The 21,009-nt window shown below is 38.2% G+C and overlaps 1 protein-coding gene across 2 annotated transcripts in view; it reads left to right on the top strand.

The window, feature by feature from the left end:
* The window catches only part of LOC113053993 (peptidyl-glycine alpha-amidating monooxygenase B-like), a 34,987-nt gene that overhangs the window by 9,395 nt on the left and 4,583 nt on the right, over nucleotides 1-21,009 (top strand). The window contains exons 6-23 of one of the 2 annotated variants that reach the window (XM_026219190.1): nucleotides 2,174-2,265; nucleotides 2,433-2,516; nucleotides 2,775-2,823; nucleotides 3,241-3,308; nucleotides 3,468-3,548; nucleotides 3,665-3,741; nucleotides 4,525-4,628; nucleotides 5,543-5,739; nucleotides 5,894-5,944; nucleotides 10,807-11,109; nucleotides 14,585-14,714; nucleotides 15,455-15,568; nucleotides 15,804-15,876; nucleotides 17,722-17,932; nucleotides 18,110-18,313; nucleotides 18,586-18,704; nucleotides 19,455-19,551; nucleotides 19,943-19,996. In XM_026219190.1, coding sequence (XP_026074975.1) covers nucleotides 2,174-2,265; nucleotides 2,433-2,516; nucleotides 2,775-2,823; nucleotides 3,241-3,308; nucleotides 3,468-3,548; nucleotides 3,665-3,741; nucleotides 4,525-4,628; nucleotides 5,543-5,739; nucleotides 5,894-5,944; nucleotides 10,807-11,109; nucleotides 14,585-14,714; nucleotides 15,455-15,568; nucleotides 15,804-15,876; nucleotides 17,722-17,932; nucleotides 18,110-18,313; nucleotides 18,586-18,704; nucleotides 19,455-19,551; nucleotides 19,943-19,996 — 2,108 coding nt within the window. The remainder of the gene's footprint in view (nucleotides 1-2,173; nucleotides 2,266-2,432; nucleotides 2,517-2,774; nucleotides 2,824-3,240; nucleotides 3,309-3,467; nucleotides 3,549-3,664; nucleotides 3,742-4,524; nucleotides 4,629-5,542; nucleotides 5,740-5,893; nucleotides 5,945-10,806; nucleotides 11,110-14,584; nucleotides 14,715-15,454; nucleotides 15,569-15,803; nucleotides 15,877-17,721; nucleotides 17,933-18,109; nucleotides 18,314-18,585; nucleotides 18,705-19,454; nucleotides 19,552-19,942; nucleotides 19,997-21,009) is intronic. The other variant, XM_026219191.1, reaches the window with a different exon arrangement.

Below are 21,009 nucleotides of genomic sequence, written 5' to 3'. Positions count from 1 at the left end.
TGGAAATCAGAAAATATGAACTATAATGAATGATCAGAAAGTTATATTTCTCAGCAAATAGTACATTCTGACAGCAGAAAGGATTATCTGAAAACATTAGCTTAGCTTTTCTACGTTTACCATAAAGTGACAAATCAACCATTTGGTTGAGCAGGCAGTTAAAGGGTTAAATGAACATATTTTGGATGAAAATTGCTATGATTACTCTACTTTTAAAGCATACATTTGATTTAAACAATAGGTCTATAATATTCACATTTGCTGTTCAATGATGTATTGTATTAGCCATACAAACCTTACTATTAACATTTTAACATAACATTTATTTATTTTATCTCACAATTCTGACTTTTTTTTTACTTGCAAATGCAAGTTTATATATCCAAATTCACACTTTATAAATTGACTTAACTCAAAAACAGTTTGAGTTGAGTTCGTCAATTCAGAGCGCGAAAAAACAGAAGATCTGAGGGGAAAAGAGAGAATGACGAGATGTTTTTCCTTATTAGAAATGTGAGATATAATATCAGAACTGTGAGGACCCTATCATACACTCGGCGTAAGGCACATCGGGATTGTGTTTTGGTAGTGTCAGTCAAGCACCACGTCGTTTAATTAGCAAAAGCATTTGCGCTCATTTGTGCGCCCATGGTTGTGAAAATAGACTGCACCATAGACCAACTCAAACCTGGTCTAAAGTCTGGCACAGTGTCTTTTCTTTGTTATTTTAAGAGCATACACGCTGCTTTTTAAACACAGGGACACACAGCAGCACACAAACATGACAAATTAAAGGATTGCAAAGCAAAGTTTACAAACCTACCATTGCTCTATAGAGCAGGAGAGAAAACTGCCTGTTACTGTGGCAACCGTGTGCACCTTGACAACAGCATCTGAGATGACCTGAAGAGGCGAGATGTAGACCTGGTTTTCATCCTTTCTTCACTTTCCATGGGTCGTGTGATTAGATGAACAACAAAAGAATGAGTTCACAAACATTGCTGTAAATACACTACAGCTATATAACCTGATAAACAAACCTCAATACACCAAATCTGCTCAAACAGGCATGTATAAAGCCAGGGTCGTTTATTACACACCTCAAAGCTGAAACATATCGGACATATAAAGTGTCTCTGTCTCATTTTAACTACAGCCGCTTCATTTCCCTGTTATCAGTCTTCACCGTGCAGTTTTCCATTGCCATAGCCCAATGCTTTTCTCTTTAATGTCACTCACGTATTATGAAAAATTCATGGTGCAGATGCTGCAGGGCGTTTTCTCATGGCTTGCACGCTTTCATAGTGTGAGATGTGAAGCTTCAGATGCATGAAAATAGGCTGATTATACCAAACCCAGAAAATGTGCTGAATTCAAAGATGCCGTGAGTCATCGGCAGCCCCAGCGCAGAGGCATGATGGGATATCTGGATACACTTCGATGTTTAAAACTAAAACTAGAGGTGTTACAAGGGTGAAGACAGAAAAATCTGAAATGTGTATTATGAGAAACATGTTTCTGTCAGGTGGAAGGAGAAGTTTGTGGGGAAATGTACACATCAGAAACTGAGAGATGTTGTAAATGTAAAGAAAAGATACAGATACACATATATGACGTGTTGGATCCTGGAAAGACTTTTCTGATAAACTCCTGAAAAATACTTTGTTTGAGCATCCCGACCAGTTGTACTCATAGATTGACTCATAGAAAACAATAAAACTGCACTTTTGGGTCATTCTGTGTCAAAACAACCAAATTTTCTGAAACTTCCCCAGCTAGAATGATGGATTTTGGGAATATTTATCCTGCAGAAAGATAAACATAACTAGTGAAAAACAAAATATTAAATGTAAAGGAGGATTAACAATCTCTCAATGCATCTCCATGTACAAATTATTCAATTTGGCCCACTTTCAATGGTAGAACAACGAAATGTGGGACGCACATTTGTGGAATAGAATAATATATGGCCCTTAAAATGAAGATGGCAAAAAAAAAAAAAAAAAAAATACCAGAAAAAATACATAAAATAATTCTAAATACACATTTTTTTGCTGAGGACCTCCGGTTGAGTTGGTACAGAGTGACCTTACTGTAAATGTCTGTTGTGATGAGTAATCATTCTTAACTAAAGGAACATTTCTGACATGTTTTCGTATGTTGCATTGTTCAGGGATTGTGGGAAAGAGCTGGGGACGTGTCGGGATCAGGCCAAGATCATGTACGCCTGGGCCAGGAACGCTCCTCCAACCAAACTCCCCAAAGGTGCCCTCCTTTCTGTCTCTCGTCTCTGTCTCAGATCGTTTTACTCGGAGTTCAGCCAGAGCTGTTACAGTGTAACTCATAAGGGATCATGAGTAAATGGATATTCTCTGAAAAACAATAAAAGACTAAAGTTTGGTCTTATTTTGCATTTCTTTTCTTTTTTTCAGATGTTGGCTTTAAAGTTGGAGGAGACACCAGAGTTAACTACTTTGTGCTTCAGATTCACTATGGTGATGCTACATATTTTAGAGGTGAGTACAGAAGAACACAGCAGATCCAGAGCTGATCAGAAATGGCCTGTGTCGGATGAGTTGTATGTCCAGAATTAACATTTTGTCATCATTTACTACCATTTTGATGTATTTACTACCATTTACTACCATTTTGTGTGTGTGTTTGTGCTGTTTAAAGCAGCAGTGTTTGCACAAGGTCTGGCAGGTGTAACGGTGATAAAGAGCAGTGTTTTGTCGTCTTTAGATGGTATTTTCTGTATCTTGTCTTGATTGTAGATCATCACAGAGACTGCTCAGGACTCACTTTAAGAATGACTTCCAAACCGTAAGTTATTGCTGCTAGATCAAATAATATCTGTGATTTATTCATAAGACGTATTTGGTTCATTTTTTCACCATTTACTGCTCTTCTTCTTGTCCCAAACGAGAATGATTTTCTTCAGTCAGTGGTGTCAAACCTGATACGACTGAGCTTTGTGAATTGAACACAATTGCAAAATGAGATTTTAGAGATGCCGCAAAATGAAGGATTTTCAGTGAATTAACACTTTTATATTTGGGTCGGCTTATAACACAAAGTTCTAATGTAGCTATGTCTTCAGAAGACTTTTGCTTTATTCCGAATGGAGTACTTCTTTGGTCATTTTTACAGTATAAATCATCATTCCTTCATCTCAAGATTTCTGTGGTGTTTTATCAGTTCAGCGTGTGTAACTGAATCTGTGTTGTGTGCTCTGTGCAGACAGCCCTTTATTGCTGGCATGTATCTGATGATGTCTGTGGACACTGTCATTCCTCCTGGGAAGAAAGGTACACCAACATGGGAACCATTTCAACTATTTACCAGTTTGGCACTGAAAAGCAGGCATTTGGGGTTGTGAACGGTTTCTAGCTTTACTTAGAAGGCTGTGATTGGATATGAATGCTTGTCGTCTTATTTATGCCGTCTGATGGTTTTGGTGTTTGCAGTTACCAATGCAGACATTGCTTGCACGTACACATCCTCCCCGATGTATCCATTTGCCTTCAGGACGCACACACACAGCCTCGGTGAGATTGCATTTAATAAAATATGTATGTGCATATAGTTCTTATTCAGTCTTTGCAAACTCTCCTTTTCTTTTTGTGGTAGTAACATGCATTTTCATGATCTTGTGTGTCTTCAGGTAAAGTTGTGAGTGGGTACAGGGTTCGAAATGGACAGTGGACTCAGATTGGACGCCAGTCTCCATTATTGCCACAGGTGTGTTTATGTGTCCACTCTGCCTGGTCGAGCATGATGGGTTAATACAGTCTCGGGTGTAGAAAAGAAACAGTCCCCTTTAAAATAATCACATTTTGAATGAAGATGCACACAGTTTTTGTTTTATCCAGCTGTATTTACTTATAACATCCAAGTGAAAGATATAACACCAACATGTCAGAAGGAAATGCATCATTTGTTTCTGTTAAGAGATGTCAGTCATGTTAAAGACTCATCAGTGTTTTCCCTGGTCCATAGTCACATTATCTATAACTACCTATTTATATTAATAGCTAACTAGTTAAAGCCCTAATTTAGATAACACCTGAAATTTTCTAATTATATACATTTAATGCATAAAGCTGCAATAATGCAGAGATGAGTAGAGCTCTGAAAATAACTGGCAATACGAATGCCATTTGGTTTGGGTCAAGTCAAGTCACCTTTATTTATATTGTGCTTTAAACAAAATACATTGCGTCAAAGCAACTGAACAACATTCATTTGGAAAACAGTGTGTCAATAATGCAAAAACTAATAACATGTTTCATGGGTCTGGGTCTGCAAATTGGTGTGCAAATAGGTTCATGTCAAAGCTAAATGTGTCATCAGTTACTCGCCCTCTTGTCATCACAAAAACCCAAGACTTTTGTTCATCTTTGAAACACAAGTGAAGATATTTCTTGGCGAGCAAGCACATTTGAGCTTCTGTTATTATTATTTTGCTATGTTTTTCTCTCTGGCTTGCAAAAAACAACAACTTTAACCTTCACTCGTGTTTAGGCTTTTTATCCAGTCGCCAACACCATTGATGTAAGAAATGGAGACACACTGGCGGCCCGTTGTGTGTTCACAGGAGAAGGGCGAACCACTGACACCCAGATCGGGTGAGTTCATCTTCTACCAATAATTGAGTCTCAGTTTGCTGTTGTTTTAACCAGACTGTTTAAAACACATAACTGATGTCAGATTTCCTTGGGGAGAGTTCACCTGTTATTTTCGTTTGATTTGTTTCCTGTGGCAGTACGTGTGTTAGATGAGTGATGTTGTGCGTGCTGTTGGTGTTTCTCTGTGTTTGCATGCTGTAGTGTCTCTGAACACCTGTCTGTTAAAGTGACACGCTGTAAGACAGCTGGTGACTGGGTGATGTTTAAAGAGTGATTAAACACAGCGCGTGATTGGCTCATCGATGTCTGGGTTTCATCATTTTCCATTCGAGCGTGACTCCTTAGACGTATGTGTTCCTCTGCCCGGCCGTTCCTGTTGCCATGGTGATATAGAGAGCTCATAATAGTGCATTGACGCATCTCGCAGGAAGCCCAACGCTTTCACCCACGCAGCCAACTCAAGTCCACAAGATAAAAATATAAAGATGACTGCTGACGTACAGTCTGGCCTTTGGCTCCAAGAACTGCCCACTGAGGCCAGAGACATATGCACACACATGAATACATCGGAGATGCTTGGTCCCATTACACATGCACTGCTGTGAAAAAGTAAGTGCACCCCATGGTAAGTGTAATTAGGAGTTCAAGCAACAAGCATGTTGGAATCATGTAGAAACTTGTCAACTAATTATATATAGCTGTTAATACTCATTTACTGAGAAAAATGCAAAAACAATAGAAACCCAACAGGAGCTTGCCGTTCTGCAGTGTGTAGAGAGTTGGTGGTCGGTGGTGTGTCATTTGAGACAAACGCTGTTCTGTGGGTTATTTGCAGTTTAATTTCATCCTCGGAGCTGTAATTTGGCATTTTGTCCTAGCAGCTTGTTGATGTGTCCTTATCTCCTTGCTCTCAGAGGCACCTCCAGTGATGAGATGTGTAACTTCTACATCATGTACTACATGGACAACACCCGTGCTGTGCCCTACATGAGCTGCAGAGAGGACGGCAGTAGTGAACTGTTCCGAAACATCCCTCCTGAGGCCAATATCCCCATCCCGGTCAGTCCAGGTCACATGATGTCCATGAAGCAGGAGTCAGCTCCTCAGAAAGGTACCATCCAAAAATAAACATTCTGAGATTCTGCATGCAACACACTTTGAGTAGGCAGAGCGACCAAGATCTTATACTGTGGGATGATTGCATTATTACTGTGAATCCAGAAGCCTGGTATAAAGTCTATATTTGTCTTTTGTGATTTGCGCAGACGTTGTGGAGCTGCAGGAGCCCAAGAGAGAAGAGCAAGTTCTGGATCAGGGTAAGATGTTTAAAAATGATTTCAAATTACAGAGACTATCAAGACTGAAACGCACAATTACTGCTGGAATACCATTACAAATCCCATCTGACTGACACAGCGGCTGAATGACATTCATTTAATGTGAAATACACAATGGGTTGATAGTAGAGCTGTAGTACAACTCATGAATAGAGGCTCCAAGACATGAGTGTGTCAGATGAGAGATCTGTCGCTCTTTTCATACACTGAATACTCCAGAGAGGACAAACACATAAAAACACAAGCAGTGTATCACTGCATCACTGCATCATCAGTCTGAAGTGCAGTTTACTAAATGTACAATATCAAAATAATTTGCCAATACAAAATATAATATAGTAAACAAACAAAAAAAAAACATAATATAATAAAATACACTGTACAAAAAAAAATTAATAATAATGCAAAAATAATTTACTGAAAATATTTTCTTCTGACAGAGCTCTCACACTGCTGTCACATTTTTTTCTTTTGTTTGGGTCTCATTCAGATTTTAAGAACATCTTCGTTTTCTTTCCTTATGTGGAAAATGAAATTCTGCACAATTTCTTCTTTCTGTATTCCATGGAAATAAAAAATAATAAATCATACAGGTTTCGAGTGGCATAAGGCTTGATAAACTGATAAACCCTTCACACAGCTGCCAGTGAAAATAAACTTATGTACATAGACTTTTTTTTTTTTTTTCAAAGTTTTGTTATAAATGGGTCATGACATGAAAAAACTAGTTTTCTTTCATCTGTCTGCTTGTAAAATAACACCGCAACTTTCAGATTTTTCTGGAGAAGTCTGTGCTTATAAGAAACCGAAACTGCTGTATACGGCCCGCTGGGTCGTTTTAGACTCGGATGATCAATTTTAAAATATTTGAAATGTAAGTCATGTAAAGATTGCTTTCAGTTTAATATCTCCAACCAGGAGAGGTCGCTAGTTTCCAGCTGCTTCCCATATTAATTTACTTGTAGTAGGTCTTGCACATTCACTAACATTAGCAAATAATAAATGAAAAACTGACCATGAAAACATGATTTTCCAGTCAAGGTGGTTAACAGATTATATTTCTACCAAGGGGAAAGGCTACTTATGTGAATTGAAAGCATGACAGAAATGCACTGACCGATGTTCTTAGGGTTTCCGCGGGGGCTTAAAAAGTCTTCAGTTAAAACGTTGTAATTTAAGGCCATGTAAACTCTAAAATGATACATAATGTCTTAATTATTAGAGGTCTTAAATTTAGGGACAGAAAGACAAAAATTGCAATATAGATTAGTATGTAGATTAAACTTAGAAATGCTATGATTTCACTGAATAAACTTGAGCGCTGCATGTTTCAGAGTCAGGCGGAGGCTTTGTTCTGGTTGAGGGGAAACTGCTAGCCTACATTTCTGCACTTCTGAAAGTCACACTTTTGGCAGAAAACTAATTTGCTTTTTCAATAAGCCCGTCTGCAATTTTTGCTAGTACATATTTTTAAATGTGAACCAGTGGATCGAAAAAAAATCGAATGCAAGTCTAAACAATTAAGAAACTAATATATATTTATCTATTTTAATATAAGAATTGTCTAATAATAACCTAATTGTTTAAATTATTATAATAATTGGTACTTTTGACTCTTCCCTTTTCAGGTTTCTATTTTAGTTCATACAATCATACATTTATTTCAATCCCCCAAAGAAAAAATAAATAAATAAATAGAAACCATAACATAATTTGTAATGGTTTTACTGGTTATAATGGAAACTGTAATGGTGCCTGTTGGTCTCTGCTGGTAATTGGTCGCCTTCTGTTGGTGGCTTTTTTCTTAAAACCATTAAATCCTAATGTAATATTTTCCAAAAACTCACTACATGATACCATTATCTAATGGTTTTAATGGATTAAAGTTATTCCATTAAATATATATTCCATATAATATATATATATATATTATCACCAAATCTCAAACTCTAGGTGTTTTTCACCGGGAGCCAGGTGCAGTTCATTACTGATCCACCACAATTCAACATAAGACTGTATTCAAAGTGTTTAGCCCTTTATCAACAGATTTGAAAACACCTTGAATGTGAATGAAACCAGATGTTTCATTCTCATCATCAAAGACAGGGTTGATTATTGTTAAGCTATGACTGTTTTGTGGGAAAATATTAGCATAGCTTGACCACAGGGGAAATATAAAAAAATATATATCATGACCTACAGCATTTAACCATCTCTAACCTGCGATGAGTTCGCTGGTACATCTCAGAGATATCCCTGCATTAATGAAAAACTATCCTGATGAGCCATCTTGCTCGCAGGGGGGACTGAGTCTGGTTTGTCCCAAGGTTTTTCTCTATTTCTGTCGCCGATGAGGTTTTGATTCTTGCCACTGTTGCCTTTGCCTTGCCTAGTTGGGGACACAATTTCTGGCAACATTGTTGACTTGATTGCACAGACAATATTTGAAGAAATGATTTATTTTACAAAAGACTCTTTCATCTGCAGATCTTTGAGATTCTAGTGATCAGTTCTTCAAGCTATTTTAACAAAATGTTATCCCATCTCCCACAAACAGTTGTCAGCTCTGCAAATTTCCATGGGAGACCTAATTAGTCTTTAAATTAAAAATAAAAATTGACACATCTCTTAAATCTTAAAATAGATTACTAGAATGTGCAGTAATATTCTATTAATCATCAAGTTGAAGTCTATGGGCCCTATTTTAACGATCTAAACACACAGTGTAAAGGTACACTCAGGCCGTGTACATATCCACTTTTGCTATTTTAAAGGGGGCTTGAAATGCTATTTCATGCATACTGAGTTTTTTACACTGTTAAAGAGTTGGATTCCCATGCTAAACATGGACAAAGTTTCAAAAATTAAGTTGTACGTTTGAAGGAGTATTTCTGTTCCAAAAATACTACTTCCGGTTTGTCACAAGTTTCGGAAAGTTTTTTTCGAGTATGTCTCTGTGTGACGTTAGAAGGAGCAGAATTTCCTTATATGGGTCCTGAGGGCACTTAAGCGCACGAGCTCCCGTATAGCACAGCACTAAGAGCACAACAGACTTCACTGATCAGAGCGAGAGCGTCGGGAAATGTCACAAAAGGAGTGTGTTTTTGGTTGCCAGGGCAAGACAACCCTGCACAGATTACCAAAAAAAACAAACAAGGCCCAGTTTGACGCCGGATTTGCACATCGTTTATTTCTTAAGGATAATGCAGTCCTAACGAAAAAGGGTCACGATCGTGTGTTGGAACCGCAGGCGGTGAGTAAAACTGCTTCAAATATCTCTGTTTTGTTAACTTAGCTATCGGCGCGTAAGCACATCAAGTAAACAACATGCGATGTTGTCATCAAACTGCACTTTCCACATGTACAGCTTAAAAAAATTTAAAAAGACGACATAAAGTTGAACTTAGTCATTTTCCAAACCCGCTAAGCAAATATATACAGTTTCAGTACATACCACATAGAGATGTCGTTGCTGCTGCTGCAATCAATTTTTCAATTTCAGCCTCGGGATCTGATTCTGGATCATAAATATACACTGAATCTGACTGTTAGCCATGGTTTGTTTTGGATGATGTTTTTTTTCTCATGGTAATGTCACAGTTTCCAAACGCTCTCGACGCAAAAGCTTACTCACGCTCGTGATTCTTTAGCTCCGCCCACACGTCACGCCTCCAGGCGCTCGTGTTTTTCCAGGAAAAATCGGTACAGACTATCTTTCTCTTATGAATATAATAAAACTAAAGACTTTTTGGAGTTATGAAGGATGCAGTACTACTCTATAGGTACTCAAGATTAACAGGATATTGAGTGAAAACCTGCATTTCACCCCCCCCCCCCATCGATGGAAAAACAGTCTGTGTGTAATAAGCAAAGTTAACGCACACTGTGGACCTGTCCAGAGGCGCATTTTCTACCAATGCGCTCTTTAAATAACAAAAAAAAAAATGCACCATTGACTTTAGACCAGGGTTGAGCGCAGTCTATTTTGAGCTCCTTAAAATAGCAATCATCTGGCCCTAACACTTCCATTCAGTAATGAAGCCATTTAATCATAATTTGATATAGGCATAGTAACATGAGTCATGGAGTCTCAGGGTTGTGTTTGGTATGAAATGATGTGCCTTCTCTCCCCAGTGCCCCAGATCCTCAAAAACATACTTTATCTTGACAAATTGTCATAGAAAGGAGTAATATTCTAGTCATCGTTTGGTCTCTCTTACAGTGAAATGTAGTGTAGTGATAGGGCCGACTGTATATTTTATGCATATAACTTTACTGGGAACGTGCATCTTATGCTTTGTTCACGCTTGCAGTGTGAAACAGGAGTTCTCTGGAATTGTTTATTCAGATGTAACCATTGTGATGGGGGATTTAACCAAATAATAGCCAGTGGAATACGTGCATGAACATGTATCATCATTTTGTAATGCATCATTCTAATGTATCACATTTGTGATTGAAGTGACAGGTCTTAAGGGTATAAAAGGTTTGGAAATGGGTATTAAAATGATACCTGCAGATGTGATTACATAAGTTGAAAGCCCGGATATAACCTTTTGAGGCTTGATAAATGATGCACAGCCTTTTTATTTTCCAGAATAGATGCACTGTCTGAAATAAAAGGCTGTATATGTTGCACAGCCTGCCATTTGCATGAGATCTCACCGGTCCTGTCATACAATCTCCAAAGCAAAAATAAGCACCACCAGTCTATCCAATACATGTAACACCACCAGCATAACCTCCTTTCTTCATCTCCAATGGTTCTTTCACTTTTTCTATTCACGCCACCATTCCTCTTTTGTCTTTCCGCTTCTCCTCCTCTGTTTCTTCCTGTGCAGGTGACCTCTATTCCCTTCTCTCTAAACTGCTGGGGGAGAGGGAGAACGTTGTCCACATGCATAAGTACAACTCTGCAAAGGCGGCCCGAGCCCAGAAACGTCTGATGGCAGAGATTGATAGCATAATGCAAAAAAAAGAACTGGGCTGGCCACGTTTAGGCTACAAAACAAAAGCGGATGCAATTCTGGTGAGGGACAGAGTGCACAAGTTTCACCAGTTAGAGTCCACTGTCAGCCCCTCGAGGAGCAGGACGGTACCCGCCAGACAGCCGGCCACAGGGGCGGCTCAGATGGACCAACAAGGTGGGTTTCCGCCTCATATTTTACCCCAACACAAAACAAGGACATATCAAGTATCTCTGTCAAGTGTTGTGTGGACACTGAGCTTTTAACACATAGGCCAACAATGAGTTTGTCTCGCTCATATCCATTTGTTTTCCATTTAAAGCCTGTTTCCACCCATCTCAGTGCTACATTTATCATTCATGCTTTGGGTTGCAGAGAGTGTTTGCTTATTGTGTAATATTATACCATGTGGTGTTAATAATTCCCTCATGTGCAACTTGAGAATGACTGTAGAATACACTTCAAGATGCATTGAAAGCTTTTAAGTCAAGTCACCTTTATTTATATCAAGCTTTATACTATACAGATTGTGTCAATGCAGATTTACTGTGTCAAACAGGAAAAACGTGTTCTGGTAATGCAAAAGAAAACAGTCAGTTTAAAGTCAGATCATCGTTGATCCCATTGACCAGGGGTGCGTTTCCCAAAAGCATGGTTGCTAACCAGTTAGCAACTTGGTTGGTTGTCAATGGGAAATTGTATTGCAATCAACAAAGTTGCTAACTTAGTTCAGCTTTCTTCAAATATTGTCTGTGCAATAAAGTCAACAATGTTGCCAGAAATTGTGTCCCCAACTTGGCAAGGCAAAGGCAACAGTGGCAAGAATCAAAACCTCATCGGCGACAGAAATAGAGATAAACCTTGGGACAAACCAAACTCAGTCCCCCCTGCGAGCAAGATGACTCATCAGGATATTTGGTTTTGAAGAGAAAGAGGAGTTTTGTCTTCTCTGCCATAAAGCCCAGATCAGTAGAGTGTCGCAGTGTAGGTTGTCCTTATGCAGTTTCTCATATCTCCACACATGATCACTGGAGCTCAACAAGAATGACCATCAGGTTTTCTTACCAACTGCTCAGGATTAGTTGTACCAACTTACTCCTTTTACATGAAGAGTTATGGAGGCCACTGTGCTCTTGGAAACTGTCAGTGCAGCTGAGTTTCATGTGTGCACATCACAGTCCGTCTCTGAGGTCTGCAGGCAGTTCCTGTGACCTCATGACTTGGGCTGTTTCTAAGTTGGAAGGCTTCATCCTAGTAACACTGCATATTTCAGCAATCACATCAACAAGCGCCGTCGTAAACCATCTCAGTTTGAAGCCTTTGTTTCACAACCTTCATCTGGCACATTTTAATGGCATATCTATAAATCCTCCTGTCCTTAAACACCCACAATCCATTGTACATATTCCAATTCACAAAAAAAGAAAAATGAGTCTGAGCTTGCCCTAAAAAGTGTTTTCGGAGATGAATGCATTGTTTTCTTGTGTTGTGTTAAGACCACAGATGGTTGGTTGTCTTTCACTGTATTGCTTTAATAAAAATTTGCCCCAACATAATATTTTCAATGCATGACTGGACTAGGAAGGACACAGCTTTAATAGGATGCAGCTTTGAGAAGCACACTTGGGTTTTTCAGATCCAGTCAATGTGCATAATCAGTGGAGATGATCCAGAGAAATTGGATGTAATTAAGAGTGCCGTGGCAAAGGGGCTGAATACTTATGTCGGTGTGATATTTCTTATCAATTTTCTGTTTCTGTTGGAATGGGCCAGAGAGTGATGGAAATATATAATGCAAACAGTGTTTCCTTTTATATGCATGTGTTTGGTGTTGTTCTTTAGTGAATGCACAGAATGAATGTACTGTAGATTGATAATCTTGCATTGATGTTGCATAGTTTGTCATTGCTCTTGCCCTCATTCATAAACAAGCCATATACATTTCATGAATCAGTTTTATTTAGGATGTGTTGAATGTGTCTATAACTTCATGCTTTGGAGGCTATTATAATGAAAGAGTGTCATTCATCAGAGCACATGTGCCGTCATTTGAATCTTATCTGAACCAGATATAATACCTGAACAACTTGATTTATTCACAGCGTATTGTATCATTGACATCTTTGGCTGTGTTCAGAATGTGTTCAGCTTTTTTTGCAAAATATATAAATAAATATTAAACTTAAAACTAATTTGAAATGTATCCCAACCTTAAAGTGCATCTTGACATCAACACGTATTTTAATATGGATTAGTTTAGTTCATCTTCAAGCACAAGTGAGGATATAAACTTCCTAAGAGATTTCTGTCACTTCCCTGGAAGTTTATTACACTAAAACATTGACTCTACATAAAGTAGATAAAGAGATCGTAGAAGTAATCCATGTGAATTGAGTAATGTAGTCCAAGTCTTCTGAAGAGACACGATCGATTTATATGACAAATGATTTAATTTAGGCTTCTGTTCACACATAATCATTGATAAACACACATACATAGAGCTCACCTAACTTGATAAACAGAAGTTCAATTCAAATTCAAATTAAGTTTCTACAATATATTTAGTAGTAGCTTATCCGTGGTACTGTCAGTTAATCAGTTAATCAATTAAGGAAGTAATCAAATAGATGATGAACACCAATGACAGCAAATAGTATATTTTGCAATCAAATTTATATCATTTTTTTGGTAGTTGTGATTGTTGTTTCAGGGTTGGCATCATCTTAGATCCTCTCAGGGGTTTGAGACTGAAGAAGCATGTGTAAATCCTAGTTTCACGGGATGTCAATGGTCAAAGTGTTTTTAATCTAGATTTAAACAGAGAGAGTGTGTCTGAACCCCGAACATTATCAGGAAGGCTATTCCAGAGTTTGGGAGCCAAATGTGAGAAAGCTCTACCTCCTTTAGTGGACTTTGCTATCCTAGGAACGACCAAAAGTCCAGCGTTTTGTGACCTTAGGGTGCGTGATGGGTTGTAACGTGGTATAAGTATGGTTAGGTATGCAGGAGCTAAACCATTTAGGGCCTTATAGGTAAGTAATGATAATTTGTAACTGATACGAAAATTACTGTAATAGGTAGCCAGTGCAGAGAATGTAAAATTGGGGTAATATGATCATGCATTTTGGACTACCTGTAGCTTGTTTATTGAAGAAGCAGGACAACCACCTAGAAGTGCATTACAATCGTCCAGTCTATAGGTCATGAATACATGAACTAGCTTTTCTGCATCAGAAACAGATAACATGTTTCATAGCTTGGCAATGTTTCTAAGATGGAAGAATGCAGTTTTTGTAACATTGGAAATATGGTTTTCAAAAGTCAAGTTGCTGTCTAATATAACACCCAGATTTCTGACTGTAGAGGAAGTAACAGTACATCCGTCTAGTTGCAGATTGTTATCTACAAGATCCTGTGTAGTGTTTTTTGGTCCAATAATTAATATCTCTGTCTTATCCGAATTTAATAGGAGAAAATTATTGTTATAACACTCTGTTAGCTTAGATAATTTAGAAGTTTCATCTTGTCTCATTGAGATATATAGTTGAGTATCATCAGCATAACAGTGGAAACTAATCCCGTATTTTCTAATAACATTACCAAGGGGCAACATGTGTTAACATGTGTTAACCTGTGGTTTGTGTGTGTGCAGGTGCTCATCTGGTGGAGGTGTCAGACTGGCCCGGGGCAGATCTGCAGCTGGGACAGGTGTCTGGTTTGGCTCTCAACTCTAACGGTGACCTTATCATCTTCCACAGAGGAGATCACATATGGGGAATTAAGTACGTTATGGTTTATAAACCCGCTCCATACATATACGCATTCTCATCCAGAGGCTCTGAAAAAAGTCATTTGTGCAGGTGATGAAGTTTGAAGTGATTAACTGATGTAGAATTGAGCTCTATCTAGACATCCAATGAACACTGACTTTTTGCTCATGAAGTTGTCATTGTCTAAATGTTGTCTAACGTTGTGTACTGTAGTTGAAATGGATAGTTCACTCAAAAAACTGTCATAATTTAAACTTAGGGCGGCAGTGGCTCAGTGGTTCATGTAGGTTGTCTACAAACCGGAAGGTTGGTGGTTCGATCCCCGGCTCCACCTGACCAAGTGTCGAGGTGTCCTTGAGCAAGACACCTAACCCCAGCTGCTCCCGACGAGCTGGATGGCGCCTTGTATGGCAGACACCGCCGTCGGTGTGTGAATGAGTGAGTGGATGGGTGAATGTGAGGCAAATTGTAAAGCGCTTTGGATGGCCATGTGGTCTGTTGAAAGCGCTATATAAATGCAGTCCATTTACCATTTACCATAATTTGTTTCAATCATTCAAACCCATAACACTTTTGTTCATCCTTAGAAAACTAATGAAGATAATAGAAAGAGTAGAAGTAGAAAGTTATTCATATAGGTTTGAAACAACAAGAGGCTAAGGAAATCATGACAGGCTTTTATTTTTGGGTGAACTGCTCCTCTAAATACAGGATATGTTGTTATGGTCTAATGAAGTCATTTTCTGCTGCAGCTCCTTCATTAATGGCATCTATCAGCAGAAGGATCTGGGTCCCATCCAGCAGTCCACCATCATGGTGGTGGATCCAGTCAAAGGAAAAGTGCTCAAAGCCTCAGGAAGAAATAAGTAAGTCCATCAGAGTGTTTTTGCACCGTGTCTACAGTTCATGTTCATGTGGAATTCCCCAATGCAATTTACAGACTGGAAATTTCCCATTTTTAATTAATGAAGCTGCATTTGCCCTCTAGAAAGATTCTATTGAAAGTGTTTGAGTAGCAGTTTAGAAAAGGTACTGCTGTTTGCTATGTTTCCTATCTTTGATTCATTGTGCTTGTTGTTAATGAAATGGTTGTTTGAACAGGTTCTATATGCCGCATGGAATAACTACTGACAAGGACGATAATTACTGGCTGACCGATGTAGCACTTCATCAGGTAAAGACACTCAAATCAAGAAACTCATGACTCTTTCTGCACTTGAGTCAGTCTACTTACATTAATAGGGAAATAATCTCTAAAAGTGTATTGTATGGCTGTTTAAACTGGTCCAGCGTAAACTCAAGCCCTCTTAATCTGCAAATACATAGCAGCTTGTTTTGGTAACACAATAGAAGTTGTGGCACTTTCAATATCTATCAAATCACACTTTGTATCGTTCAGCTGTATTGTTCAAATTCTGCCTCAACTTTGGAAGAACTCGTACAGCAATGTCATCATGATTTTAATTACAGTTCCAGGAAAAATAAGACTCCTGAAAAGGTGAATTGCAAATTAAATGTATCTGTGATAAACAATACAATTAAAACTAGAAAAAAAAGTTTGTTGAGACAAACTTTAAGTTGGCTTGAGAAAAACTGACCAGAAAGTTTGAAGAAGTTACTAGTTTAAAGTAGTTCGAAGTTTAAAGTAAAGTAAGATCGATAGATTAGTTGAATGAAAGATATTAGAAAGAATGATAGATTAGTTCAAAAGAAAGAATGATAGATAGATTATTTTAAAAGAAAGAATGATAGATTATTTCAAAATAAAGAATGATAGATTAGTTTGAAAGAAAGAATGATAGATCAGTTTAAAAGAAATAATAATAGATAGATAGATTAGTTAGAAAGAAAGATATGTTAGTTAAAAAGAATGATAGATTAGTTTAAAAGAAATAATAATAGATAGATAGATTAGTTAGAAGGAAAGATATGTTAAAAAAGAATGATAGATCAGTTAGAAAGAATGACAGATGAGTTCAAAAGAATGATAGATAGATTTGTTTGAAAGAATGATAGATAGATTAGTTTGAAAGAAAGATAGATTACTTAGAAAGAGATAGATAAATAGATAGAAGTTAGAAGCATGTTTCAAGCATGATTAGCATGTTGCTAGCATGATTAACATTTTGCCAGCATTTTTCTAGCATGATTAGCATGTTGCTAGTATGTTGCTAGCATGTTGATAACATGATTAGCATGTTGCTAGAATGATTAACATTTTGCTAGCATGTCACTAACATGTTGCTAGCATGATTAACAAGTCTTTAGCATGTTTATAGCATGATTAGCATGCTACTGACATGTTGTTAGCATGATTAGCATGATGCTAGCATGTTGCTAGCATGATTAACATTTTGCTAGCATGTCGCTAGCATGATTAGCATGCTGCTAGGATGCTGCTAGCATGTTTATAGCATGATTAACATGATGGAAGCATGTCGCTAGCATGTTTATAGCATGATTAGCATCCTAGCATTTTGCTAGCATGTTTTTCTACCATGATTAGCATGTTGCTACGATAGATAGATAGATAGATAGATAGATAGATAGATAGATAGATAGATAGATAGATAGATAGATAGATAGATAGATAGATAGATAGATAGATAGATAGATAGACATCGAATGGTAGTTTAATTTAGTCTAGGGTTTCAGGAAGTTTAGATTTGAATTTTTGGCTTAGCACTAATGGGCCAACGTAGTCTTGGCTCAATTTGAGTACTCTGCAATGTTAGTCTATAGTTTTTTTTTAATGATTTTTTATATAATATTTTTAGAAAACTGAAAGTCGAATCAGTCTGAAAAGATATAGCACACCAAGTCAAAACAGTCTGAAAGTCTGACCCGAGTTTGGAGTTTGTAGAGTTAAAGCTCTAGGAGGAGTTAAAGTAGAAAATTTTGGGTCAGAAGAAGAAGAAGAAGAAGCAGAAGTTTAAGTTTCTCAAGCCAACTTAATAAACACATAATGGTCGAGCAAAAATAAGGCATATGGCTTCTACATCTATTTCTCCATATATAGGTGTTCAAACTGAGCAACGACGGTCAAGATCAGCAGCTTCTGGTCTTGGGAGAAGCCTTTGAACCAGGAAGTGACAAGAAACACTTCTGCCAGCCTACAGATGTGACCGTGGACCCTGTTACTGGAAACATCTACGTCTCGGACGGCTACTGCAACTCCAGGATCCTCAAATTCTCACCAGAGGGCAAATATATCTCACACTGGGGAGCAGGTACACTTTGCATAATCTGTTTTTATCAGATATTGATACTTACTTGATATCGCAGCTACATTAGGTATGATACAGTTTGATTAGAATTGAATCAGTTTGGCAGATAAAACACTTGGTTGATGTTTCAGCACTGGTTGGATATTTAGTGATCCATTTTGCTCTTTGCTGATGGCTCAGGCTCCTCAGACAGAAAACGGCGTGTCCCGTTCTGGATCCCACACAGCCTGACCTTCCTGCCGGATAAACGGGAGCTGTGTGTGGCCGATCGAGAGAACGGACGGATTCAGTGCTTCATGGCAGATACTGGCGAGTTTGTGAAGGAGATCAAAAAAGAGCAGTTTGGAGGAGAAGTGTTTGCCATTGCATACTCGCCTGCCCAAGGTATGCATGAAGAGACCAGATCACTGTCAATGTATCGTATCATCATGTCATATCAATTTGAGTGTGGATATCATCCCCTACCTGTGAGCACTTTGTCTAATGTTAGGTCACTCAGTAATGGATGAGGGTACACTTTATGTCAAATGTGATTGTAGTTTGTGAATGTTTATTGACTTGGCCTTTGATTTATAATGTGAACACATGTTAAAAACATACTGATATTTTGCTGACTGATGCAGAACATGAACCAGTGCTAATGTTGACTCTTTCAGGTGGTCTCATGTATGCGGTGAATGGAGAGCCTCCGTATGGGCAGGCCGCCCCCCTTCAAGGATTTGTTATCAATTATTCAACCAAAGAGATCCTGGATTCCTTCAGTCCAGACACACAGGTGCTAATAACAGCTTTAACTCACGTTTACACACTCCTGCTGAGCACAACTCAGCATTCACTCATATTAGTAGATGTGAGAGCTGAGAGTTGTGTGTTAGTTGTATTATAGAGTAAAGGATCAGTGCTGCCCAGAAGTGCACATCTGACTCCATTTGTCATCGACCTTACAAAGCACAGTGATTCATTATATGCTAATTTGTGTGTCTAGAGTGACCATGAATGCAGGATGTAAGTCCGATCCTGTACATGCATCCTACATAACTCATTTCATGTGGAGCTCAAAGCGGTGCATGATGCTCATGAATCATAGAAACTTAAATGAAAAAAAAGGACAGATTGGTGATTAGCTGAAGGATGCATTCATGCAACATATTTGCGAAAAAAAGCCTTTTATTGGTAAATGTTTTTTAGAACAATTAGAGACAGTTTAAAGTAACACTTGTCCATTATCATTATGTATCTATGAGTTAGTTGTTGTTCAGGGTTAAGGCTCATTGTCATCAGACAGCACTCAGGCTTCATGACATCTGATCTCATAAAGCTGCTGATTTGATGAAGAGTGATAATCTTTATGTCTTACATTTATTGATTCTGTAGTTAGCCTCAGTTTTGATCAAATGAGGGAAAACACAGCCAATATTAGCAAGATTGTTTATTGTGGCCATGTCTTGTCATGGGTCTGTTTGCACATTCTCTTTCTTGTTCTTATTTGATATCTGAAGTCTTTTCCCTCTGTTTTTCACTTCAGGAATTTAAATTACCACACGACATTGTTGTTACAGAAGACGGGAGCGTCTTTGTTGGAGACGCAGCATCAGATTCTGTAATAAAGTTTGTATCTGCAAGTAAGTATTGTTTGTTTAAAAATATGTATGAATGTATGAAAATACCAGTATAACATTTCAAATAAAAATATGAGAATGTGTTTATACAAAACTTTTTTTATGCAGTTTAATGCAGTTAAATTGTTATTTTGCTACACGTTGTTCACAATCAAAAGAAATGCTTAATGAGATTTATTGGATGGGAAGTGCCCTTCAATGTTCCATCCATTAACTAAAACCAGGCTTCACTGATCGATTCTTGGGATTTGAGAATTGATTTCGTTGCCGTAAAAAAGATAATCGATTAATATGGAAATATCGCGATTTTCTACCCAGCCCTAAATTTCATCCTATGATTTTGTCTATTCTAATAACAAAAATTGAAACCTAAGAATTTTTCTTCTCATTTCAGAGGAAGAACATCGCTCTGTTAAAAAAGGAGGAATCGAGGTCCAAGAAATTGAAGGTAGGTTGTTTGGATTGTGTTTTCTCAAGCTTCATTGGCCCAGTCACACGTGGAGAGTGTTCACAAACTCTACCAGGAGCATTTCAGCAATATTTAAATCAGACATAGTGATCTAAATAAATAATTTGCTTCCTTATCATTCTTTTGAGTCAGTGAATTGGTCGAAGGAGTTTGCAAAATTGCCTGAATTGTTTTGCGATTCGGGGGGTCCTCAGGGACAGGTTTGGAAACCCTTGCTCTAAGCTACACAACAGCAGGAGGCAGTATAGAGCTGAATATAACTGATGGGACACATTATTTTCCAGATACTGTATATTATTGTTGCTCTTCTATGCCCCACCTTTCTTGAAACATGTTGTTTTTTACAAAGCTCATCGTTCTGAAAAGCGAGGTGTGCTCTGATTGGCCAGCTATCCATTGCGTTCTGATTGGTCGAATACCTCAAGCGTGTGACGGAAATGTGACGCCCCTTAACATATTGTGATGCCGTGTGTCCCGGCACGATGAGACAAAGCCAATAAAACTCATTACAAACGAATCATTTGTTGCATCCAGTGGGGACATAATTACTGATAATAATGACTTAATATACTATGTTTTTACGAGTTGTGTTGCGTATCGTGCTGCATAAACATAAACCCATGTCTGCATTTGTGATCGGAGAAACAACAAACGACAAGCGCTACTCTACACTGCTCAAAACTGGCGTTTGAATCATCAGTGGCGAATCCTTTAAATATGAAAACATACTTACAGACTGTGAGACAGAAGTGCCCCCACTTTATAGAAACAGACACCGGCTTTCTTTTGTTTGCGAGTTGAAAAGTTTTGTTTGCGAGTGAAGCTGTGTATCAGTGGGCGGTGTCTCCCCACCAGGACGAAAGGCCTTTTCTATTGGTCACTCTCGACTGAAGTCACAGGTTGACCACACCCACTACGTTTCCCAGAATCAGTCTGACAGAAGAGCGAGCGAGGTTGTATAAAGCCGAGAAACAGGTTGTTTACTGGGTAAG

The sequence above is a fragment of the Carassius auratus genome, chromosome 35, assembly GCF_003368295.1.
Source record: "Carassius auratus strain Wakin chromosome 35, ASM336829v1, whole genome shotgun sequence".
NCBI classification, from domain to species: domain Eukaryota; kingdom Metazoa; phylum Chordata; class Actinopteri; order Cypriniformes; family Cyprinidae; genus Carassius; species Carassius auratus.
This window is presented reverse-complemented; position numbering and strand designations above follow the sequence as displayed.